This window comes from Pseudopipra pipra, chromosome 12 (genome assembly GCF_036250125.1).
Source record: "Pseudopipra pipra isolate bDixPip1 chromosome 12, bDixPip1.hap1, whole genome shotgun sequence".
Taxonomy (NCBI): Eukaryota; Metazoa; Chordata; class Aves; order Passeriformes; family Pipridae; genus Pseudopipra; species Pseudopipra pipra.
The window spans coordinates 7,240,455-7,267,589 of NC_087560.1; the positions used below are offsets into that span (position 1 = coordinate 7,240,455).

General features: G+C 40.5%; 1 protein-coding gene across 3 annotated transcripts in view; it reads left to right on the forward strand.

Moving 5' to 3' along the window:
• The window catches only part of ALDH1A2 (aldehyde dehydrogenase 1 family member A2), a 61,053-nt gene that overhangs the window by 19,876 nt on the left and 14,042 nt on the right, over positions 1–27,135 (forward strand). For 2 of the 3 annotated variants that reach the window (XM_064668237.1, XM_064668236.1), the window contains 6 exons: positions 12,240–12,344; positions 12,586–12,726; positions 14,320–14,449; positions 19,285–19,346; positions 22,033–22,161; positions 22,293–22,406. In XM_064668237.1, coding sequence (XP_064524307.1) covers positions 12,240–12,344; positions 12,586–12,726; positions 14,320–14,449; positions 19,285–19,346; positions 22,033–22,161; positions 22,293–22,406 — 681 coding nt within the window. Of the gene's footprint in view, positions 1–11,050; positions 11,068–12,239; positions 12,345–12,585; positions 12,727–14,319; positions 14,450–19,284; positions 19,347–22,032; positions 22,162–22,292; positions 22,407–27,135 lie in introns of those variants that run through there. The other variant, XM_064668238.1, reaches the window with a different exon arrangement.

Here is a 27,135-nt window from a genome sequence, read left to right on the forward strand (position 1 = left end):
ATTCCCTTGAGCATTGTCAGGGAGGCAGTGCCCTCCCTGCTGCAAGATCTGCATAATGAGTTCAGATGAGGCTGGGGCTTGCAATGTTTTTCCTCTCTGTACCTCTGTTAGGAGGAGCATTCCATCGGTGCCGTACAGTGACAGTACTGGAATTGGTGCTGGTGTTGTTTCTCTTCGCTTCTCTAAGGTTTTGTTTTAGTAAGGCACTCCAACATGGAGGGAGAGGGAAGGCCCTGCTATTTAGATGACAACCAGGAGCCCGGTTCAGAACATGCCCACTGATGGGTGCAGCACAGCTCTTCCTCCCTCCAGCCAAGACAACTGCTTTTAATGTTGGGATTCTGCATGAAACACAAATGTGTTCACGCTCTTGCTCTCTGTCTCAGTTCATTTCTTTCCTTGAGGGAGCAACAGGACAAATCCTTTGACGACTTATTTCCTGGTTAGAAGCCTTTACCTGCTTTCCTGGAATGGTTCCCTGTGACTGAGAACCTTTGTAGTCAGCTCTTCCAGCTGTTTGCCTAAACGGTCTTTAGGGAGACTAAAAGCAGTGAACCTGGAACAGCAACATTTAACTGCAGCTAAGTCCCAGGGGAATTTAGTTATTACTTAACTGGATTGAATTTGCAACATAACCTTATACCAGATAACTGCCAAGGGTTGCATGACATTAACCTTCACAAGCAGCTCATCTCTGGTGTGCTCCTTGCAGAAGGGTGGGCATGGGGTGACAAGTTTGCTGTAATTAATGCTGGGTTCCATGCCTTTACATACCAATAGTATTTGCAATGCCTGGGTGAAAAATTTCTCAGATTAAATTCTTGATGGTGATTTTAGCCATTTAGTGATCACGTGTCATTGTGTTCACTACACCGAGCATAAATCCTGTCTTGTAAACAGCAGGGAGACTAATGAGGTTTGCCCACATTCTGGTATCACTACAAGGGGTTCCAGCAGAGAAAAATGGAGTTTGGTTAGAAAGTGGAAAAGAAACATGAATTTTAAAGGAAGGGGGGGAGGAGGAATCTCAGGACTGCATATATGAATATTTGGGTTTTTTAAGGAAACCTTTTCATTGACAAGACTTTCAGTGCACTGTGCTCATTTAAGGAAATCTCTGTATAGTTAGATTTTGGGTTTGCCTTAGTCCGTGCTTTTAATGCTGCATGTTTGGCAAAAGTTGAGGGTCATGTTTTTAATTTACATACTCAGAGTTATTAGTCTGTTTCTATTTAAAGGTAAATAGAAGAGCTCATTTTTCATGCAGGCCTACATCTCTATACAGAATAGCTCAGCAGTCATATATAAAAATGTTAAACTCTCTTAAACATTGGCATTATTTTGCTATACCCTCAAGTGTTTTATTTGCTTGAGACTGTAATCAGCTCTTGCAAGAACCCTTCACATCCAATTTTAGTCTTAGCACCACAGTGTACTTTGGGGTGTAAATTTGTCAGGTATCCAAGCACAGCAGGATACTTTGACAGTTTAAGCCTAGTTCTCCCCAATCAGCCTTATGAATAATAAAAAGCAGAATGACCTATTCCAGTTTTGTATATATAAAGGCAATGACTTCTCAACAGAAAGAACTGGAGGAGAAATCAGAACTGAACTCTGAGGAAAGGGAATGTAGCTAAAGTTTTCTTCTCTCCTGAAGAACATTCTAAAGTAAATAAATCAGTATTTCCCAAGACTTTCTATTAAAAAGAATTTCCAGCCTAAGAGATTTCATTGCAGCATTGAACGAGAGGTGTTGGGTTCCTTTGCATCTTCTTGAAGAGCAAAAAGGGTTTATAAATCAGACTTCTGGGAATTGTTATCTCACAGCTTCTTCTAACAAACACAACAATTTGTTTTAAAGGCTTTCACCAAAGATGTCATAAGTGGTAATCCCTATGTTGTAAGTGGGTACTTAATGTGATTTAACTTAATGCTGATGATGCAAAGCTATTCTCCCCCAAAGCCCATTAAGAACATCCAATTTTCTGGTAGACTAACACTCCTGCTTACTGTGGTAGAGATAAGTGACTGTTTAACCAGGACAATAAGGAATAGTTTCAAACCAAGGCTGCAAAACTTAGTGGCCACAAAACTGTTCTTTGTGAAAGTTCAGACTTTGAATGTAAATGTCACAAGCTGGATTTTTTCTTTTTAGGAGTAGTTTGAATTTCTGTATGTACAGAAATGTAGATACAGGCACTTTGAACCACCTTACTGAGCACACTGGTGAATATAATTATTTATGATATTAATAAGTATGGTCTAAGTAAAAAAGGTCCAGTGCAAGCCATATATGTAAATGAGGTAAAGAACTGATAAATAGAGTTTTATTTCATGTTGCCCTAAAGTGCAGATAATTCTAACAGTTTACCCAAGACAATTCTTCTCACACCACATGCTTATTTGTTTGATTTTTTGTGGATTTTGTATGTGCAGAACGACACAAAAGGAAATGTCACTGGCATAATTTAGAAAACATGCTAACAGTAACATTCAACAATACTCAGGATGCAAAGCAGAAGTGAAGGCAGACTTTTCAGGAGCTTAAGGCTGCTCACTTGGGTCTAATATAGAGTTAGCACTTTGCAGGTCAGTGGCTCTGCTATTTGTCTCTGACCTAACAGATCTGGAGTTCTTCACATCAAAACCAAGTCTTGCTGAGCTGAGATCAAACGTGTTAAGGTAAGGATCTTGCCAGTGATTTATCGTGCCAGGGAGGGTGATCAGGCCATAAGGGGCCACTGCAAATGAAGCTGACATTCCAGCAATTTCTCATGTGTAGTTATAAGGTGATTTTCTCAGGCAGAGCTTTTAAGTCAAAATAAAATTGCCCATTGTATTTTTCCGTGTTGCCTATAATGCCTGAAATCCTAGTAGGAATATTTATTTATGCAACACTGCTAATTTCTAAGTAAGAACTTGCTCCTGGTGATGAGCATTTAAAATGGCAGTTACCTACCAGTGAGGATCTGCTAGATTCTTTCAAATGGCAGAGCATGTTTGCCATGAACAGATAAATAGCTCACACCGTTTTCTGTCACACAGAACGAGCACACAAGACTTGCAATGCACAAACAATGCAAAACACTCGAGAACTACACGGACTAATACTAGTCTTGTTTGTACAAACCCCTCCTCTTTCCCACCATTTCAAATGAGTGCATGTGGAAGGGTTTGCAGGATCGAGTTCTTAATAGCCACAACTTCATTAAAGCCCAGTGACAGCTCAGTAATTGATTCTGTAAACAATTACTCCCTAATCTCCGCTCTCTATTTACTGGATTTTTAGAAATCTTTCATTATTTAATTTTTAAGGTGCAGTGACACCAAGGATCATACTCCATAAAAAACACTGCCATCCTTACCCTAATCATCCAGCAATGGCTTTTCTTTGTTAATAGTGAAAATGTAGAGCAGACTTTATTTTTTAGTCATCCTGGTTTCACAAGCAATGTTTTCTGATGCAGTTAAGAAAGAGAGCAAATATTCTTCTCCAGCAATTTAAGAGCTCCACGGGTGAAAGGATAAGTAAAGCTTGGGAGCTTAGTTTCTTAAGAATACATGAAATATTACCTGAGCTATGTTATTGCTCCTGTATTGTGCTACTAACAGCAGATAAATTTTTCATTAACTGAAAAAAAAGCAAAAAATTACTTAGAGGAAAGCCTTTATGTGCTGTAAGAAAAGTTTCTTCCCACAGGTTTAATAAGGCAGCCAAAAGGAGTAAAATGTTTGTGGTGGGTATAGTTCAACAGACAATGAATCTGAAGTTTCTTCTCTTTAGATTAATTTTCTTGAACAACCAGGCACAAAATAATCCCTTTAATGAGACTGAATTGAAATAACGGATGCTGTATCAGCATGTGGCACAGTGAGAAACTAAAATAGAAAAGGGTATCATCACAGTTTGGCAGCTTGGGTTTTGTGCAGGAAATACTTGGGGGGGAGGAGGAAAGTAAGCACGCTACTGCATGTTGTTAAGACTTATTTAATCTTCTTAACTAATTACTCACACTTCCTAATTCAAAATCATACAAACAAAAACGTTTAGATAAGCCGGGAGTTTTTTCAAATGGGTGCCCCCTACAGCTTAGAAAACAAACATGACAGGTTTCCCCTGTCTGATGTGCTGCCATTTGCAGAAGGACAGACCCAACTCCCAGAAAGACAGAAGACTAATTAAGACAGGAAGACAGGCAGGTCAAACATTTGGTGTGAGGGATTTGGGACATAGGGGAGAAAAAATCATGTTACATTCCACTTTCACAGCAGACTGACAGGAGGCTTCAAGCCCTTTCTCTGATTCCATTTGCTGCTCAGAGACCCTGGATTCCTCCAATTTCTCCTCCCATCACACCGCTTTCCTAGTGTACCATTCTCCAAAGCTCTTCTCTCTGGGAGCTGGCTCAGCAGGGGTCTTGCCATATCTACCTTTAAGCACCTAAACAACATGTCCAGGTGAGAGGGCCAGGGCAGCAGCCCCTGGATACAGGGCAGAGCTGGATCCTGCCCCAAGGGAGGGCTTACCCTCTCCTGCACCCCACTGGGACTGAAGAGACTGAGCCTCTGCCACCATCAGGTGCTGGATGATGTGAATCCTCCTCCAGCTCATGTCTGGCACGCAGAAGTCTGCCTTCATTTATGCAGGCTGAAATGTCGCTGAGACCTTCATGTTATTCACTTGTTTTAAATGCTTGGCTTCTAATCCAAAGTCCAGTGATCTCAAGGACTGTTTTTGATTTCAGTAGGGTTGACTCAGGCCTTGCTACTTGGAATTTACATCCAGAAAAGTTAGACAGCCTGGTCTTCCCATCAGACATGCACCCTTGGCACGGGACTCAGGCTGTGTAAACATAATTCTACTGGAGTGTGACGTACTGCTGCACTGGCAGCAAAACCAGAGCAGCCTCATCCACTTCTTGTGCATTTTATTTCCAATTTGACTTTTTTGATCCTCCTGCTCTAATACGTTTGTAAATGTTTAAAATTCTCTAACCCTCTCGGTACACTCCAAAGTTTGGACTTTAGAATTCTTGAGTGAAATTTCAAGTTTGGATTTATGAAGGAAAGCCCCTTTTATGGTACCCCATAGCCAAAAACCTTCAGGCTCTGAGGTCCAAATGAGATGTTAAAAAAGAACAAACTTCCCAAAGCACACAGAGCTTTAGAAATAGAGCTCTTCTTCTTTTTCAAAATTTTTCTTTTTGTACAGTGTGGGGGGTGTGAGTGAGGAGAGGGAAGGAGCTAGGACAACCCAGCAGCTAAAGAGGAAAAAGAAAAGTCTACATGTTCTGGTTTTGTTTGGCCTCACAGACCTCACAGACTCTGTAGCATGTGTCAAGTTTCCAGTGAAACAGCTTTGTCTCCTAGTACAAACACCCCTCCGGAGGCTGTTGCCACTGATTCTTTTTCCTCAATTGGGGCCTGATTCAGCTCCCACTGAAACCAGTTGGAGTTTTCCTTTTGTTCTACTCTGGGTGGGGTTGGACCTCTCGTGGCTGAAAACCAGCTATGCCCACGGGAGCTTGCTTGCCAGAATTAAATTTGGTGCAAAGTTGTTACTCATGTACAGTTCACTGTTACTCTTCATACAATTACAGTTGCTCTGCAGTTGAAAGGCATCTCATTACAAGAACCCAAACCTGGGTAACTTCTGAGGGCTGATGCTGCTCTGTGGTACCACAAATGAAAGACACAATAACCACCCATGCCTGTGTGCTCAGCCAGCCTGCCCTGGCTCCTGGAGGTGTGTCCATGAAAGCCATGCAGCCGTGCCCAAAGAGACTCATTCACAGCTTGCCCTCAGCTTCTGCACTGGGAATGTTTGGGGATGTTGGCTCAGAGTGAACTGCCAGCAAGGAGCAGTGATTCTTGCTGCTGACCTGAACAATCCTCTTAAAAGTAAAATAAAACCAAACCAAACCAAATAAAATAAAATAAAATAAAATAAAATAAAATAATAAAATAAAATGGCACTACTGGTCCATTGCTGGTTAGGCTGCTGGGGTTGGCTTTTGCTTTCCTGGTGCCTTCTTATAAACCAGGTTTTCGCTGATTCCATAGCCAGCTGTTGGTTTCCAGTCACTCCCAGGAGTGCCTCACAACACTCTCTGGCTAGAACGTGAGAGATTTGCTGTATCAAGACAGCCATAAAAGTCAAGGAAAACAAGGCTTGTGAAAATAAACAAGCTGCACCTCTGATTGGCAATCCCATCTACTTCATTCCCTTGCAATTGTACTAATCATTAGGACTCTTGAAATGTTTCCCAAGGAGAGGAAATGAAGTTGCTGAGATGGGAAAGGATATGAAATTTCCTGACCAGACTGAGGCACAGGTGCCCGGTATCTGGGATGTTATGCAGTATTTACCAAGGGAAATGCTGCTGCTGGATTTTTTGCATGCCTCTAAAATTGTTGTATGTCCCCTCTCCCCCCAAAAAAGTGCCATTGTGTATTTGTTAATGCCTCCAGCTCTGAGAAGATGCTGAGGGCTGAACAGCTGTGATTCTTTTATAAAGCACTTTGGCATCTGATGTCCCCTCCCCCATCCCCACAGATTTAACGTCAAAGGCTCTCCAAGGAAAATCCACATATGAAAAAAACATCTTTGATGTAACAAAACTATAACCAGCTACTAAATCAATTGAGTTAGGAAATTCCCATTCCTTCCTCCATTCATCCAGAACCAAATCTCCTGTGGGAAGCCATTATTATTTGGATGTTAAAATCCTCTTCCTGTACCAAAAAGCATTTCTGGAGCTGCAACAGCACAAAAACATTGTTTATTAAATCCATGGGAAAATCATTCCACCTCCAAAGAGCTGAATGCTGGGCCACTGTCTGTCCACTGGCTGAAGTTCTTAGTTAAACAGCTGGGGAGCCTGAGGAAAATGCCTGATGACATCATCACTAAGCAATATCGAATTAAGAATGTAGATCATCATTTCACTCACACATCATTTGAGAACATTTTCAAGAAAGGAAATGGAAAGTTACATTGTTGCCACCTGTGTTGATTACTCCTATGAATTAAGAGAGCCCAAATTACTTTTTTTTCTGTAGGTTTTAAGGAAAGACAATACCAAAAAAAAAAAAAAAAGAGAGAGGCAGTGAACATGCAGGAATCCCCAGTGAATGTAAAAATCAGTTCCATTTCCCAAATCCAGGGCTAGCCCCTGGCTGAACAGCAGAGGGAATCTGTAGTACCATGAAACCAAAGCTCCTTCAAGTAAGAGCTGCAAAGAAGATATTTGTTCTCTGCTATATTTAAATTAATTATACTTAAGATAGTTGTTTTGTACTTTCTCAGTGGTAAACAGTGCTGAAAAAACAAAATTCTGTCCATTTTCTCCCTGGTCTAAATTTTGCTACTACTGCACTGCAGATTAGAATGTCCAGCCTTGGGATGTACACATCCCATCCTCTGACTACTTATCACTCCAATTACCTGCATGGTTTGAAATGAACATTAAGTTGCTAATTATTAGTAAGCTAACTGGGACAGATGGCTACTTAAACGAGACATTGTAGTTGTTTGTTTGAAAAGCTTAATTTGCTTTGCATTATGCTAAAAACATTTACTCTTGGCTTGATTTCAAAACTGATGAGCATCCAAAATGCTATTGAACTCAGCACTCAATGCTTGTGAAACACAGGGCTTGTGCAAAATGCAATATATGATTTCCTTCCAACTACATGTCAGCAGTCTCAAGGTAACTTGGAATTTTTACACGATAACTTTGAATTTTACCTTTCCTTTGTATATTTTTTTTTGGTATGATATGGTATCTCAAAGGCTCTTAGTCACGTGGCCTGTAGGGTGGGTCAGATGGCTTCCCTGTGGAACTCTGTCAACAGTGGTTGTATGTGAGTAACCCCAAGCAAAATGTGAACCTAGCAAAGACATGGTGGGACCAGTATCTTGCAAAGTTCTATCAAAAGATCTATGAGAACATGTGTGTGAAAACAAGAGGTTATTGTCAGTACCAGGAGTTATGTGATTGTTCTCTTTAGGAAAATCCCATGCCCTCTCCCTCTTTCATTTGGAAAGGAACAGAAGTTGCCAAGAGATCTTTATGAAGAGCTCTCGTGAGAATGATGACACTTCACAAGGGCATGTTCACAGGGGCAACCAGGAGCTTCCAAGCACACCTGTGCCACTGTAGGGCCTGTTTGAAATGCCCTCACCTCACACACACACAGCCTCACCCACCTGTGCCTCACCTGCTGCCCGACCTGCACGTTCCCTTAGGCAGCACAGGGGAACAAACGTATTTATTTTCCTCCTTAAAGCACTGAACACCAACTACAGCCAAACTGCTCCCTTACCAGAGGCCTTGACTGTTTTGCCAGTTGGCTTTGTCCTTGGCCAAATCACCGCACTGACAGGGACACCTCAGGAAAGCAGGAAAGTTTGCCTTTTATCTTCCTGCTCTGACATTACTGCAGTTACTGGCTTTGCTGAGAGTAAATGGCAAACAAAATGTTTGTGTGTTCCAAGATTTTTCAAATGCTCCCTCCTTCCCTTTTCATTTTGGCACAGTGCTATTGATAGCACCCAACAGGCCAGATTATTTAACTACCACAATACCACATAGCAAATGCATGACACATTATACACTTTTTCTTTTCCTTACTGCATATCACAAAAGGTAACACTAGGACTCAAACAAAAACAAATTACCTCAGTAACTCCTGGAAAACTCAAGTGGTTAATCAGTTACCTTTTATTTACATATATATGCTTAATGCTGAATTAAGTTGTAAAAACCAAAGGCTGATTTATAGCCCAAGTCAGCCTTAATTAACATTGATTCCAGGGGAATAGTAAATGTGAATAGCCTTCACAATTGAGGTTGAACAATGAACTCACTGGGTGTTGTCCAATTTGTAGCATGATTTACATGGAAGCAAGCCCTTCTTTTTCCAGGGTTACCCCTTTTTTATCTGGTGTTTAGGATGGGTTATATATAATCCATAGATAGGAACATTTGCTGTCAAATATTCTCCCTGATTTACAGTTAGCCTTCACCATGGTCGCTATAAATAAGGCAGAAAAAAACCCTATTTGAGGCTTTGCAGGGATTCCTTGTTCTTGCAATGTGTCATCGCTTCTCCATTTCATGGCATTTTTACGAAGTGGCCATAATGAAAGTCAGATTAAATGTACAGGATATATACATTTAATCAACAGCCATTGGAGTCAGTAGTGCTGGAAGAGTTATAAAAGCCCCTATGAATGCAAATTTATTGCAAAAGAATCTGCGTCTTGGTGGTAGGAATATCTGCTGAATGGTACTACCTGACACAGAACACCTAAAACTTTCAAAAGTGAATTGTTTAAGTGCAAGGTTTTGCTTGTAAAGACGCCAGCTGCTGGATTTCAAGACTTGAAACTGTTCCAAAACATGGGACTAGGTACTTTATTTGTGCACTAGAGTAAATACTCCGATTTTACTGCCAATTTAAATGTGCTCAGTTTACAGTAATGAGCTTGTATAGGCAATACCTTGTTTATAGAAAGTGGAACAGGAAGAAACTAACATTAACCATTAACAGTAGCAATTTCTCTTGCCTTCAGCTCTAACTTTATGCCAAATAGATCCTTCCCATGTCCTATCTGAAATATTTACTATTACAGTTCTTTTTCTAAATCTGTGGGATAAATGGAGCATTCAGTAAAATAATACACCTTTTCCTTCCAGCTGATTTGAATTGCAACTCTCTTTTGTAATTCCAAACCACTATTTCTCATTCCTATGATGAAATGTATTTTAAGAACAAATATGTGTCCTATGCACTAGCAAACCTGATGATAGGTGTTAATCCCAGCAGAATGGAGTCAGAATTTTTTAATCCTTTTAAAAAAGCACAGATGACTTCTGGAAGGGAAGTACTGAATTGCAGTTGCCATGACTTCTCAGGTCCTTGTACTCAGCTGAACTGCTTTATTCTTTCAGTACAGCTCACACGAGAAGCCTATGTGTTTATGTACATACTGTCACCTTAAACAAACATGCTTGCATCTCCTCTGGCCATCTGCTCCTGAAGCTGAGAGCTTTTCTCCCTTCCCCTTCCTCCTCAGCACCCCCACACACGCTGGGTGCAGAGTTAACTCAATGAAAGGCATGACAGTAAAATCCTTCCCCCACACAGGTCATAGATCTCAGTTTCTTTTTTTCACTTACAGTCTAAAATGTGACAATAATACGCTGGAGGATTTTGGCAGATGGTGTTAATCACTAGAAATAATACTGGAGATTCTTTCACTATCTTATTTTAGCTGGTTTAGCTCCAAAATGTCCTAACAGGGACCAGTACTTGGGTTTGCCAAATATTGTGATCACTGAGCAGGAAGACACCACCACGGTCTGAGGAGCTTAAAGTTCAAGGACATGACCAGGTTCAGGATAAATACAGTGTACAAAGAAAGCAAGGGTAGTGGTGTGGTAGGTCCTGGGTTCAGCAACCTATGAAAACCTAAACAAAAGAGTGGGGAAAGTAAAAAAAGAACAGACTGGAGTGGGTGGAAGGGCACACAGCAGAGTGGCTGAAGCTGGAGGTACAGGGAAGAAGAGGAAACACAGTAATAGCAAAAGCATCCATAATAGCAAAAGCTCACGTAATTGTTGCTAAGTACAGTTGCTCTACCTCCAGGGTCTTTTCCAGGCAGCCACAGGTTCTCTCCACACATCTTCTTTAGGAAGAAATTCTTTACAGAAAGGGTAACCAGGCATTGGAATGGGCTGCCCAGGGAAGTGGTGGATTCTCCGTCCCTGGAGGTTTTTAAGATGAGACGGGATGTGGCACTGGTCTGGTAACTATGGCAGTAGTGGATCAAGGGTTGGACTTGATCTCAGAGGTCCCTTCCAACCCAGCTGATTCTCTGATTCTCTGATTCTGTGATTCTATGTCCTCAGACAGCTGGACATGAGGCAGCTCTGAACCAGAAGCTGTGTCACTGCAGTTAGTGTGGCACTGAGCCTGAGCTAATAAGCCCTGCTGAAAAGAACACAGCTACAGGGCTTCCATTTGGCTTGGAGAATAGGTTGAGCAAGCTCAGGTCTGGTAAATGAAAACTCTACAGACATATCTGTGCCTTCATGTGTAAAAAGATGGTCCAGTTTCTACCACCTGAGTATCTCCGATTGGAACTGAGACTCCTCAGTCTTTCAAAGGGTCCCTGTCTCTATAAACACAGCCACATATGCAAAAAAAAAAAAAAAGCCTGGTGAAATCCTTCTTTTTGGGTGTGAACTCCTGCCTCTAGTGAAGTAAGGAGTAAAATTCCCATTTATTTCAATGAGGCCAGAACACCCCCTTACACATTTGAAGTTGTTTTTCATGGAATACAATGAAAGTACATTGATACCTGAACTCCAAGAAACCCCTATGGTGCCTGGACTTTTTGAACACCTTTGTTCTTAGAAAGATTTAAAAGACAGGAAGAGTCTGAATACCTGGAAAAACTTTCACTTAGTCATTTTCCTGGAGTGACTTATTTCATATTTGCTAATAAATAATTGCATCCTGTTCTTGAAAGTCATTCAGTAGGAAACAACTGACATGTATACAGCTACCAGTAAAAATCTACTTTAAATAAACTCATTTGTCATTACCTTTCTCAAGACAGCTGTTGTCAGCACCATTACCATTCAAATTTGTTTTGCCCGTGACAATTAAGATGATATCAACACCGAGAGAATTTAACAATTTCCATTGTTCCAAGAAGATAAGCAAGTTAGTTCTGTGCTGCAAGCCATCACTGGAGCCATAATTAACTGACTGTGTATTGAAGAACTGTGATGTTTGAGATTATTCAGCCTTGACTGGGTTGTATCAGTGACCAAATGTTTACTTACTGAACTGAATGATTACTCCAAATCCCTGTCTTGTCTCCAGCAGTTTCAAGGCTTTTTGTCTGATACAGGTACTTCTTGTTTTTAGTCTGTTACAGTTTTTGAATCAAATTTGAATGTTAACCAAGCTATTTGGAATCTGATATTGCTCCTATAGTGACACTGCTACAGAACACAGAAAGACACTGGGGCTGACCTCAGCCTGAACACTTGAAAAGTGTAATTTTCACAGACATAAATAAGTTTCAGCTCTCTTGTATTAGAATCTACAGCCTTTCCTGAGAGCTTGTTGTTATATACATCACAGTATGTGTGTATATAACACATATATACACACTCCTGCTCATGCAGGAGACCTAATGACTTCTCTTCCTTTTCTAGATTTTCATCAATAATGAGTGGCAGAATTCCGAAAGTGGGAGAATATTCCCAGTATATAATCCAGCAACAGGAGAGCAGATCTGTGAGATTCAGGAAGCTGACAAGGTAATGCATCCCATGAATGGGTATATGTATAAATGAAATGTATAAATAGTTCAAATAACAGATAATAGAAATGTATAAATAGATCAAAGCAACCAGCCCAGGACAGAACTGTTGGACAGTTCTTTTATTAATCATAGTTCTAAAACCCATCACATGAGGAAGGTTGTACAACAGCAAATTTCATAAGCCTGGGTGTGTTATTTACCTCTGTGCCTTCAGTTTTTTTCTTCCTTCTTCCCAGGTCGATACGGACAAAGCAGTGAGGGCAGCCCGGCTCGCATTTTCTCTGGGCTCTGTTTGGAGGAGAATGGATGCATCGGAAAGGGGCCATCTTTTGGATAAGCTGGCAGACTTGGTTGAGAGAGACAGGGCAATTCTTGCTGTAAGTGGCACAAGAAAATCAACAGTCAAATCATTTGTCAGTTTTGCATTCTGAGAGCAAATTGGTTCACGAATGTGTTGATATGAGTTGTATTTGAAAGCCACACTCAGCCTCATGGCCGAGATGTCTGGCTGTCTGCTCACGGCCTGATCCAAGGCACATAAAAGTCAACATGAGCCTTCCAATGGGCTCAAATGAGCTTTTAATTGGACATCACACAGATGCAGGGGTGTGCACACGCGTCTGTGTCTGCAATTCTAACTTTTCTAGAGTAAAAAATGCCAGACTAAGGGATCGGTGCAACCACTCCCGAAATGCAGGAGAAACGCTCGCCGGCACTCAGCCGGGGCCCCGAGTTCTGGGTACAGCACTGCTTCTCTGGTGGATGGAGCCATCAAAACAGTGGCATTGTTAATGTTGTTTTCCGCATGTCAACTGCTTTGAACTAAGCCGGAGAACATCTTAATTCCAGCTTTGTCAACACTTAAATCATCTTACCACCGGCGTATACTGTAAAATCGCCGCAGGGAAAAGGAAGTGCACAGCAAATCAAGTTTACTCGGCCTGTCATTTGATTTTTATTTCTGGAGCCAAGTTCTTTGCTGAATTGCACTGCAGGCAATGCCATTAATTGCTCTTGGGGATATAAGTCAGTGCAGAATTAGGCCTCCATTCTTCTCTATAGAAACTCATTTGATGGTTGGTGTGTTACACATGGGCGTCCTTTGCCCATTCTTAACGATTTCTTTTAGACAGCTATTGAGAATGAGTTAAGCTCCTCAACATCCTAGGATATTTTATTGGATTCTTTTTGCTAACTGATCTTAGGAACCCCTAAGAGGACAGCTTATAAGATACTTTTAAAAACTAGGAATATTAACTTAAAAATAAGGACATTAGCTTGTTAATTTATGAGCTTCCCTAGAGGAGAGTTTGTTTATTTGATGGCAATAAATAAACTGGCTGTACAGTATAGATATCTCAGACCTCAGCAGGAGTCTTGGCAGCCATATAGAGAAATTTTTATATTCACATTAATTATATAAAAAGGGATATGTCCATTCTTCTCTTTATGGATTCAGATCATTAATAAGGGGTTACAAGGAGCCCCTTCTCAGCTGTTATCATTAACATAACAGAACCTGGTTTGACAAGCATTTTTATCTTGGCTCCTGATTAAAGCAATTCAGCATTTATAGATCTGGACCAAACACAGTGGCTATTAGGTTCAAAATACACAAAGGCACATGTACATGCATGTGGATACACACATAAACCCACAAGACAGACAGATAAACAAACACACATAAACTCACACATGTTCTTAAAATCATAGCCATTCCAGAATACTCCAGAAGAAACCACTTTTTTTTTAAGGAAAATGCTTTTTGTTCACATTTGCAAAATGAAGTACACAAAGGGGATCAGATAATTGTTCTGAAGCTTCTGGGGTAAAAGTATGCCAAGATGTAACTGGTTGGTCTTCATTAAAATCTCTGTGACTGAAGAGCTGTTAAGATGGTGAATAACTTAAGTACAATAGTCCAAAAATGTTACTGTGCTTATATCTCTTACCTTTTTCTTGTCCTCCAGACTATGGAATCCCTGAACAGTGGTAAACCATTCTTGCAAGCTTTCTACGTCGATCTCCAGGGAGTCATAAAAACCCTGAGGTATTATGCCGGTTGGGCAGACAAAATCCATGGAATGACCATTCCTGTAGGTAAGGGGAATTAAAGCACCTAAACCTTCTCATGGCCAGATGGCTTAACAGATTACAGCTTCATGGAATGGAGAAGGGAACCTTGGTTTGGTCTTACAGTTTGTAGTGTGTTGCTGAAGCAGATGTTTGAAAGTGAGATGTTTAAAAGATGCCCTGCTATTGTTCTGCCCTACATGCACATCTCAAGAGTGCTTGGTTTCTTTTGCATGTGACCATCTGAGAAGGAGACAGTTCAATACCTGCATTTAAATACTGACACACTTATAAAAATGGATGCAGTATAAGCCTGACAAATACCTTGGAACTCATGAAAATAGTGGTAGCTGTTAAAGAAACAGTATGTTTACATATAGAACTTGTTTATATTTGTCTTCTTACTGCTTATGCAAATAATTTTACTTGGGACTAACATTGGATCTAAATTAATTTATACTTTGAGAGAGGTAGTAATGTTACTATAGAGAACTACATACATATCAGATATGCTTTGTTATATATGCTTCTTCAAATTATTCAGTGGGATGAGTTTTATATTGCATGTATGAGATAAATCTTTATGAGTTATAGGAAATTATTATTTTTTTTTTGTTAAAGAGATAAGAAAAAATCCTTACCATTATTTTTATTTAAAGAGCCTCTTCCTCCTGCCCCTCCCTCCCAGCTGTTTAACAAATACAAGCTGCATTTTCTGATGCAAACATATTCATTTGCAGTCTGGACTAGATATACCAAGTGCTTTAATTATGCAATATGGCAAAATAGCAAAGAATGATTTTCTGTAGGTGCAGTCATTAAGATAAATGTACTCATCTTTCACCTGCATAAAATAATTTTTTGGAAAAATATTGAGGAAAACGAACATTCATTCTGTGGGTTCTTTTTGGTTTCATGGTGCACACTGTTCATTGCACAAGCATGTTAGTCACACTCCCAGGTAAATGGATTTTGGTGTTGCCCACATATTTCCCTGGTGTTACACCGTGTAACACGATGTCTACAGTGCACTCATTTGCCTCTGCACAGCAAAGCACGGAACTATCAAAGACAGACAAGCAGATAAATTGAAAATGTGCCCCCAAAATTTTCAGAAGGAAAACAAATCCTGTAACTCTTACTGCAATGTTATTCATTGTGATGTTTCACCTTATTAAAACTGCAGTGTGTTTATCACCACTAGTTTATTTTCACCAAAGAAATGACAATATTATTATTTCAGGTGTAGACTCTCCCGCAAGGACTCAAAGATTTCCACAGTCATTTAGGCTGAGATTCGTAAATCCCATTTTTGCTGCTTGCACTTCACATTTAATCATACAAAAGTGCAGACCACACCATAAATTTGTATATTCAGCAAATTTCCTGTCCCCTAATCTCTTACTCCCTGGTCACTGAATGCCTCCTTCTCACTCCTTAGCCCTGCAGGTACACAGAAATTAGGTCAGTCACCAAAAGCCATTACCAGGTTAAGGAGAATAAATATCCTCTGCTTATTCTTTTCAATTACTGTATAGGATAAAAATGGATATTTTTTTTTTCAGTGAGGAGGGCTATGCTGGGCAAAAGGAAGGCACATTTTCAGCATGCCTTCCTCAATGCAAACTCTGTGCTAACACAGTTATCAGTAGTGTAGAATCATAAGTCCATTCACAGATTTTCAGGATATCAATTAGTTCTTCCTCTTGCTTTAACAACTCCTCCTTATTCATCTAGTTTCACACTATAAATTTGTCATTCTCATAAAGCTATTTTAGAACAAAGCCAGTGCTCTTTAAGTTCACTTACCATCAGCTCATCAAATGTAAACAAGCAAGACAACAAAAACAAAATAAAACCACTATTAAATCTCCTTTTTCTGTTCAGTGTGCTAATAAATCTGAAACCTCTCAGTCTTTCATCTGTTTCTGCTGAGGTTTTCTTTTCCTCTAAAATAAAAATAGGCAAGTGATAGACAAGTAGAAGAAGAACAGTGCATTTTACAGTCACATTCCTTTTGGTCCCAGAGCTACAAAACCTTCAGACTGCCCTTTGCTTGCTCCCATGCGTAAAGCCTTGATGATTTAAATTAAAACAGAATGAGGCTGGACTAGAAACTGTTAAACTAATAAACTGAATGCAAGCAGAAATGTATCTTTAAATCAATATATGATATGATACAGTTCAAAGAACCAGCTCAGCTCTCCTCACCCACTTGTTTGCTGTGTCCTGCTCCATGAGGCATGGGACTGTATGATGGTTGTTATGCAAATAAAATATCCAGGATGGAGACTCCTGATGGAAATCTGAGCAAACACATCTGTGGAAGATATTGCTGTCCCAAAGTGAGATCCCTGGATAAATGAGGCTTGCTTTCTGATTAAAAAATTAAAGTCTTTGGGCCAGGTGCTAAGCAGCTGCAAATTGATCTTGCTCTATTAATATTAGTGAGGACTGAAGAATGTCAGTTTACATCAGCTGAGAATATTAAAAAACCCTTTTAACACAAAATTTTAGATTGTGTGTGGGATCAGTGTCAGATTCCTTTCAGGCAATGTTCTTCTGGAGGCCAGCTAGTAAAGGGTAAGAGTAACAACCATCAGCCATAGCATCTTAGAATAAGTGTGATTAGCATGACTTGTATAAACTAATCTTAAAACTCTAAAACATTTTTAAAGTTTCCTATGTAATTTCTAAGCACAAGGGAGCTTTCTATGCTCACTGTTTAGAATAAGGGATTCACTTAATTCTTGAGTTATTTCACCATGGTAACGGCTTGTTTTACACTGTGGACAACGCGGCTCTTGGATCCATCTTTGGCCTGTCCAGAGACATCTGAGGCTCCTGAATAACTCCAAGTCACATATGTTCCCAAAGATATTGTTAGAAAGCAGCCTCAAAAATCCCATCTTGACAGTGTGTCTGTGGATGATGAACTTTGGAAGTAGGTGTCAAAAAGGGCAGCTGTCTGGAGTCTAGTGGAAGACAGCAGGGAGAGCAGCTCTGCATGGGAGGTGCTGCTCCGTGGAAAGAACGTTCTGCCCACGTTGGGAAGGATTAACCACCGTTTGTCTGAGCTGGCAAACAGGTCCAGGTTATCTATAACTTGTGTTATGAAGCACGCAGACAAGTGGCAATGATTATGCAGTGACAATCTAAAGTCAGACAGTGCTAATGTAACTGTGTTACTGTTGTGTTGCCACCACCCTTCTGGTTGAGAACCCACCTCTCAGTACTACCCAGTACCAGCTGGTATTTTTAGCTGACTCCTCTGTATGCCTCTTGAGCTTTTGCTTGGATGCACTTCTCTGTATTTCGACTTCACTTCTGTCTGGGCTGATGAATCTTCCTATGGTCTGTGGACCACTGCTATCATCTGTGAAAGATAACATGGAAAACCAAACTGATCATCTCAATCCGTGACACAGACAATCTCCACTGGGAAGTTGATCTGGAGATCAAAATGGTACAACAATGTTTTGTCAATGCAGAGCAAACCAACTGAAAACTAATTTTTTCCACCTTTTCCTGACGTGAATCTCTTTTCTCTCTTTCCCTCCCTCCTTTACTTCCTCTGCTCTGTCCTTTGTCTTGGATGCAGATTATTGTTACCTTTCTCATAATTATTCTGTATCTGGCCCCCAGCTGACGCATTAGCTCAGATTTCTGCTGAGCAAATCCCGTAAAGTATAAGGATAGAAATAAGCAGACCTGAAAATAAGTTATTTCTAATCAAATTCAAGTTAAGTCTTTTCTTAAACCCAAGAAACTTTATAGATTAACCTGTTTATTGTTACCAGATGTATGGTGGAGGACATTGCAGCAGGTTCCCAAAACACACTCTCCATTGTGAAGTTAGGTCCTTCCCCAGTATTGAACAAGGGTGGCTCCAGCTCTGGACTGAATGGGGCAGAGGCCGTGGCTGCCTGACACTTCACACCCCGGGAGGAAAAGCACAGACCCCTGCCTTGGACAGAACAATGGGAGCAAAAGCCCTGTAATCTCTCCTGCTTCTCTTACTCCCTTCCGCTGTCTGACCCTTTCTTATCCTGGTAAATCATCTCCTGCCATTAAGCCTTTGCAACCTTCTCATCATTCTCACATACTTGATTTTCCAAGTTAAGAGACTCTAGTTTTTCTAGATGACCAAGCACTGCAGGCCAAGGGGCACATTCAGCTCATGCCTTTAGCATAGCCCTTGCCTCAGCTATAGCCTCACTGAAAAACATCTGACCTAAATTCAGGGCTAGTTTATACAGCTACAAGTTAGCTGCGAAAGCATGGCTGTGTGATGACCCCTGTATACTCATTAATGTTGTCTTCTGCAGTGACACAAGTCACAAACTTGTCCCCTTCATTCCACATCTACAGGTTGTGGTGTATCATTCCATCCCTTCAAACTGCCTGTGTCCCCAGTGGCAGATGACCTGGATGTGTGTCACTCTATTGTCCCACACCTGGTTGTATATATACCTTTGTATTGCTGTGTTCCAGTCATGCCTTTTGGGAAATTGCCTTTGTGACTCCTCCTTCACTTCTCTCAGAGAGCTGAGGCCATTTAGTGGCTTCCATGCTACTGCAATTTTTTGTGCTGTACAGCTTGTTCTCTTCCCCAAGGAACAAAGCAGGTTGCTTTCTGATGGGATGCCTACTCCCTTTGTTCTACAGGAAGAACAATTAGGTTGCTCCTGAACCTAGGTTTCCCATGCTGGCTCACGAAAAAACACTTCCATGACTTCTTTATTTCTTTTACTGCCATCAAAGGCTGATCTTTAGAGTTTTTTCCCCCCCTCTATTTTAATTTTTTTTTTGTTCTGCCAAGTCAAACTGCACTTGAGAGTAACCATGCTCATCTGCTTCAGATGGAGATTATTTTACGTTTACAAGACATGAACCCATCGGAGTGTGTGGACAGATCATCCCTGTGAGTATCTCTACTAGCGCTTTCTATTTATTTTCATTTGAACCAGCTCTCTTTAAAGACACATAAAACACGGTCCTCAGCTATGTGTGTTTTCCATTACGAAAAAAGCTGAGCTCATATTGTTGACATATCTTTAACAGCCTCCCTGCAAATGCTTATTTGAACATGCTAATAGGGTTTAGGCTCTGTTATTAGGAGTTAAGTTCTCAAGTCATAGAATTCTCATGATTAAAACAAGCAAAGCAAAACACAGTGTTAATATGCTGTCAGTGGTTATGGATGTTCACACAACTTATGGAAAATTGATGCTTTGCTGTGGTAGTCTTTCTATTTATTTAGTTTTTACTGTGATTTAACAGGCTCCTCAGTTCCTGGGAGAATGTGATGTATTTTAATTCCATTCTTTCCTGCTATTTCTTTTACAAGGCTGGAGGAGAAAAGGAAACTCCAGGAGACACATCATTACAATTAACATTGTGTAGCTAATGAAAGACATGAAATGTTTGTTTTATTTGTTGTGAGAGAGAAACACATCATTTTGTCAAACCCAATACTGCCCCTATACCCTAATATACACCCTTAATAAAATCTTGCTGAACAGTACATGGGAATTGGACTGAGAGGGTAACTTTTTCAGAAGAACCAGTTAACCAGCTTTGGCAGAAATTTCAATGGGAGGCTCACATATAGCGAATAAAATATCGTGTGGATGCTTTTATTCTTGACAAAGCACTGGGGGACTAATCAGGACATTCTCTGAAATTTTTGTTGATGCTGATTTTTTATTTTGTTCATGTTAACCACAAAGCCACTAAACAGCAACATGCAGCAATTCCATTACAAAAGGAGCAGCCAAAAAAGATTATTTTAACAATTTTGAGCCTGTTTTCCCTATTTATATTGTTGCTAGTTCATGTCTTTGTTAAGGGGTGGCCATTGTGTCCAGCACTCGGTAGAAACCCAGAGAAGCACGCTCAGCCTCAGACAGTCTGTGACTGTGCCCGTCCTGCAAACACCTACACGCTCTCCTAACTTGGGCCTTATGAATGAAAGATTCCACAGCTCTGTCCCCATTCTCCAGCCAGGCATATGGATAAGGGTTTGCTAAATGACAGCCCCAGTGTTGCTGGACATCTCTTAGGCTTGTCTCGTTGAGCTTAACTGACAGATCTGTTGAAGAAATTCCGCCACAGGCTGGAGATCACGCCCAAACCAGGATTTGTTTAGCTCAGATGTGTAAAACTCTTTGTTCAGGGTTCCCAGCCATCTACCATGCGTGTTTATTTTTCCCCTCAGTTTTGTCCTCCAAAACTTTAAGATGGCTGTCACACAAAGCTATTCTAACACTGCTGCTAATCTCTTATGTACTTCCTCCACAGCTACCAGTCACAGGGTACAGCCCCTGGCCATTGCACCGGCAAATACATTATTACAAAAATAAAATTAAACAGCAAGCCTAGCACTAAACTCCTCGTCCTCTTTCACATCCCAGCTTCCATCAAAACGTGCTCTTCAGCAGCTCTGTAGCATAAACAGGGCTATATATTGCCCTATAAAACTCCTCCAAGCTCTCCTTGAATACCATTAGAAGTGCAGGCTGTTAGCACACTGCTGGCCCTACAGCTCCCCTCCCAGGTTTATATACTGGAGATGGAATTAAAACATCGCTTTGTCTCCAGAGTTTATAAACAACAGAGGGAGTAAAAAATTGGGTGTTCGGTGAAGGAAAGACAGTTGTGTATTTTTTCAAGTTAGCCAGGGGCTAGAGAGATGTCTGTGAGAGTGGCAGCTGATATGCATCAGGCAGTAACACATTCTGGCCACTGGCTGACTATTTGTGACTGCTATTTTCTATTCTCTTTCCAAAGGGGATTATTGTATGCATTTATAAGAGTGATTGTGCAAACACGGTTATTTTATTACTCTGGCATTTCCACTTAACCTGTTAGGATCAGGCCTTGATGTGAAAGGCTCGTTACTTTTATCTTTATCCACAATGTGTTTGTGCATCGAAATAACATAATCCACTACATTTTCTGCTGCAGTTAAATGAAGTTGAAATAAAATGACAATGCAGAATTTTATATCATCAAAGAGTTTCTCAACTTGTTTTTTTTCTGTTGTCTTAACATCTTCCATATAAATTGCTTAGTAAGAAGACTTCAAGAAAAAAAAAATGTTTTGACTGAGCATTGACATTTATGGACTTTTTATTGTAACTCCATCAATTAAGGATTATATAATTTTGAGTATAAACTTTTTATCTTAAGATGTACTCAGGGATAGGAAATTTACATCCAAAAATGCTTCAACATGAACAAACAGTTCCCTCCAAATGTATCAGAAGCGGGATCTATTTGTCATGGGGGAATTAAAAGTGCCAGTTGCAAAACAAGTAAGTGAAATAAAAAATTGTGACCAAAAAAGATGAACAGATAACAGAATATTTTTTTTATGGAGATTGTAGGTGGGGGTTCTATTTCTTTGAACAGGAGCGAAAGAACTGAAAGGTCACTGTTGTTGCTTTCTTAATAGCAGTAATTAAAAAAAATCCTTGCTTTGTGCTGGGAAAGATTTATGCTGAGGATCAGCCTGAGAAATAAGTGAGGTAGCAGCTTGACATCTTGAAAACAAAACACCACGGCAATATTTTTCCATCTATCAACTTTTTTTTTTTCCCCTGCAGTGGAACTTCCCCCTGCTGATGTTTGCATGGAAGATTGCTCCAGCTCTGTGCTGTGGAAATACAGTAGTTATTAAACCAGCAGAACAAACACCACTTAGCGCTCTCTATATGGGAGCCCTCATCAAGGAGGTAAGAATAATTGACAGGAATCATGTCTCTGTCTCTCCTTGTAGGGAAGGAACTCCCAGCACACGCCTGGTTTGATGTGCTCTATCAGTTTCCATGGGTCATGCTTAAATCAGTCATTCCTATTCTGACAGGCTGGCTTTCCTCCAGGAGTTGTCAATATTTTGCCAGGATTTGGTCCAATTGTTGGTGCAGCCATTGCCTCCCATGTTGGCATTGATAAAATTGCTTTCACTGGATCCACTGAGGTAAGAGGATTCACACGTATATTGCTGTAAAATGTGAGTAAATACTTCAGTTCTTGTGCTACATTTCTTACTGTCACTGAGTAAAACAGCTACACCTAAACAACAGTGTCTGTCCTTCCCAGCTAAACTTATGTACTGCAGTACTTCCCAAGCAGAAATGGCTCCTTTCCTCCAGCCCCTGCTGTGCTCGGCACCTCAGCACAGGAGATATGCCTGGAAAAATATTGCTGGGATTTCCTGTGGGCTTATGAGGATGTGAATCACATGCAAGTAGGCAGAACATCCCGTTTATATCATAGCACACATAAATGCTGCTTTAAAAGCCATAATTTGTGTATCTTGCTGTACTTGGGGAAAAGGGGAGAGGAAAGGGGCAAATTGTGCAAAGATATTTCAACTGTGATGCTGCATTCGAGTATATTAAGGATGAGGAGGAGGTCTAAAAAGGAAGGAATGCAGGGAGAAAAAGGGATTGTCCAAGGTATCTGTTCCCAAAATGATGGAAAGAAGCTGGCCAGAGGATGAAGGGAGTCAGTTGTGTCCTGGATGCCAGAATGTCTTGCACTGAGTCTCTGGTGCAGATGTTACAGAGGAGGCTCACCCTGAAGATGAAGGCTGCAATCTACAGAAAGACTAACCCTCAAAACTCACATCACGTCTTGCTCTCAAATATGTGCAAAGCTGGCTGTTATCAGGGCTGGGGTGGGGATGACAGAGGTACTCCAGACTGAAGTCACAGGAGAAGGGGCCTTATCTCATTGTCTGAAGGCAGACAGAAAGGAATCTCTGTGGGAGTTTCAGGGCTGGTTATATTTAGAGAGTGCTAAACCCAGCCCTTTTCAATTCAAAATCTGACAAACTATTGTATGGAGGGAGCTAAACCCCAGGGATCCAGTCTCTCTTTGATATGTTTGACTCCCACTCGTGGCAGTGGAAGGCTTTATGCATCCCAGGGATGCTGCTCTTCACAGTGAGGCAATTTGGGGTTTGATTTGAGTGGATAAATTCACTGACCAAGCAGCCCTACTAGATATGTGTGGGTATCTCCCTGGTGGACCCAGGGATTGCAGAGACCAGCTCAATTATTTCAAATAAATTATTCTGGGGGAATTATACTGTATTTGAGTTTGGAAGTCACACACAAGCCTAAATTACCAGTAAAATGTAGCTGCAGTCATATGCCTAATTTGCACACAAGTGTTTTGCAATTACTATATGCCTGTACATGATTTTTTGATGGCAATTTTAGATTCTACTACACACAGGTTACATTGTAAGTCAATGGCTACATCAGATTTCAGATTATTCTGTGGAATTACTCTAGTCATTACATCTCCTGTAACCAATTAACATTAGCATCCTGGAATATCGAAAACTTTAATATGAGCTGATTACCCCCCATAAATTAAGTTGAAACAATTGTTTTCATAAAGATATGTGGTCTCTGTTTAAGATAAATATTCTATTATACAGGATGTTGCACTGTTTGGAGGAGGAAAAATACAGATGGGTTAGGTTTCAAAGTTGTCTCTTGTAGCCAAAATAAATTTTTATTGTAGTTCCAGACAGCTTTAGTTTTAATAGGCGTTTAAACTCAAAAGCTGTGGGTTTTATACTAACTCAGTGCCTACCTTTAAAAGCCTTACTAATAGGAAGTGAAAAGCATTACAGAGATGAAAAAGCAATTCTCTAAGAACCTAAAGCAAGAACAGATGGAACGTTTTAATGCAGAGTTAGTGTAAACTATTCCATATTGTTTCTGATTTCCTGTAACACTGAATTTTTGTAACAGCAAGTCAACATTGTAACATTTTAAACACAATGCTCTGATATGAGCTGGACTATAGAGTCTCTGACTTCTCCAAAACAGATTTCAATTTCTACTGAAATAATAATGGAAAAATTTTGTCTCTCTGGTGCTTGTCTGAGACGTGTCAACTGTGCACTCCAGTGATGTGGATTTCCTACAGCCATTAGGTATATAAACACCACAATATTAACTTCCGTTCCCCCATTCCATCCAGGGGCTGGTTAAGGCAGTTAATACTTGCAACTTGAGCAAGTCAATGATAAAAGCTATCAGGACAAAAGCAAAGACCTCCAAGCTCAGATTCCGAAGCACAGGTTTTTCTCAAGTTTTCGCTATGAGATTCTTTTATATATGTTCTTTACCTTTGAAGTATATATCAGTGGCTAATGAAAACTCCCCGTTTGCCTGTAAAAATCACTAAACCAGGCTATTATTATCTATTTTCTGCAATATTCTTGAAAGGCAGAAAACAGGCTGCTCTTCCTACAAAAAAATTTAATGCTAATGTTTTCCAAAATGTGTAGAACACAATCCATAGAAATATGAGCCAAAAGGCCAAGTTCACGACCTTAAATCAATAAAGTCTGACACAGTCACACCAAAGAGCCACCCAGCCCAGCACCTTATCTTGCAGCGTGACCAGTAACAGATGCTCACAGAAGAAGGGAGCATGTGTAGAGTGATCCTTTCCTTGCTGTAGCCTCACAGCTTCTGGCAAATCAACAACTTACAGACTTCCTGAGCCCAAAGGTGCATGTGGACAATTGTGTTTAATGGCACCAATGGCCTTGTCACCTGGACATTGGTCCAGTACCTCTTGAAACTCCTATTAGGAGGCTTCAAGCCCATGTCTATGCAATGACAACACATAAATGACTTCAAACTTATGCTTCTAATTTCTAATTTATGAGCTGTCCAGTGTGCACTCTCTTCTCTGTATTTTAGATTCTCTAGTGCTCTGAATTTTTTTTAAAAAATACTACTATTTATTTCCACACTCTCCCCCACAAATAATACGTGAAAAATCATAAAGAGCTCTATTACTGTTTGATTTCACTCTCTCCCTCTTTCCTGCTGTCCCCTCCTTTTATGGTTAGCTTACCCACACTAAAAGAGTAGTCTGCCAACTCTTTCAACCCTTAGCCTGCCTGCTTCTTGCTTTTTCATGCCTTCTCCCATGGATCACCTCCTCTCCCAATCCCCTAGTTCATGGCTCTCAAAACTCCCCTGCTCACTAGGAAGAGTTCTCCAAACACCTGGCAGGCTCTGGACCTCACTCTGCCAACTGTCATACTGAAAGAAATAAAATCATACTAAGTATGAAAGCAGGCCTAAAAATACTGTGCCTTCTTAGAGTCCAGTAGCTTTCTTGGCTTCTCTGCTTGCTTTGGTTCTCACTCTTCAGCAGCCTGTTTGGTTCAGGCATTTTAACAAAAATGTTTATTTTTCCTGTGTTGGTTTTAGTGAACCGGGGCTAATCCATGATCCCCCTTAATTACGACAATCTCCTCTCGGGCTTCACAAGCACATTTTTTCCTCATCTTCCACAATCAGATGAAACTTAAACTGCCATAACTGAACTTTCTTCCAGCTAATATGACCATGTCAACAGTCACTCCTATCCCTTTCCTACCTTACCTTGAAAGCCCATAATCAATTTACATCTCTCATTACATCTGACTGAATTTCTCCTTGATCTTTCTGGTCCCGAGCTATAGGGGGAAACTCGCACTCACCAGGCCCATGGGAGAGGTTCTGTAAAGCTCAGCTCTCTCCCACACTATCCCTCTTGTGCACTCTAAGTGCCTTTTCCTTTTACACTGCCCCTCTCTGCCTTGGCTTCTTCACTGTTCCACACATTCTTGTCTATTTGAGTTCCTCTAAAAAACTTAGTAGCAATGATTTAATTAAAATAAACTCAGTTGTTTATAATTTCTGAGTTTAAGAACAGATCCAAACTCAGGATGTCTGACTCACCCAGACACTGAGGGGAAATGTTGGTGACTGCTGTTGGGCTGCAGAGCTCAGAACGACAGGAGACATTATACGAGTCTCTTCCCCAGTGAAAGGAACGGTGGGCCCTATGTATTTCTGAGAAAAAGTGCTGATGAGGGGACAATTTTTACACATATCAGAAACGCAGAGAAGTTCTTCACATTACCTTCTTATTCTCTGAAAGAACTTTTGTTATGCAGAAAAGGTGAGAGGCCTTCAAATAGCAAAGAAAAGCAGCCATCAGAAGCTGCTTTACTCTTGATTTACCTTTATTTCCATTCAAATCTGTGAGCTCAGTCAAGGCTTTGCAAATGCAGTCATTTTGACTGCTCTGAGCTGTCTGCCCATGTCTGTACCTGTGTGCTCCATCTGAACTGGAACTGTGTGTGGGAACATAAGTTCCTGGTGCAGAGGGAGTAGTTGGATGCGGTATGTTCTGGGTCTAAAATTAGAGATGATTATGGAGACCAAGAAGTTATAAATTTTTTTAAATGTGCATTTAAAGCAGTGCTTGGATTAAAAATTCTATTTTGATTGTTGCAAAAGTTTAATGAGTTCTAATAACTTCTGTTCAAAACCAAGTGTGTAACCTCCAAATCAGAGTGGCTTACAACTCCCTCCAGTTGTTAAAGGCTCTCAAGATGAGAATTATAGATAGCACACAAAACATTTGAAGCTCTGGCCAACAAGAAATGCATCCTAAGTGGCTGGTTTCCACTTTGTTCAAACTACAACCCATTAAAATGCAGACAGATTTAAGATGGGATTCAAGTCTGTGTTCAGGCAGTTCTGCAGAGTAACCCAAATAAATATCCAACAAATTGGTTTGGATGCCTGTGTAAACAAAAGGTCTATAAACAACTGCAATAAACCCCAGCAAAAGAGTCTGCATTTTGCTTGGCAGAATGTTTTCTTTATGCACTT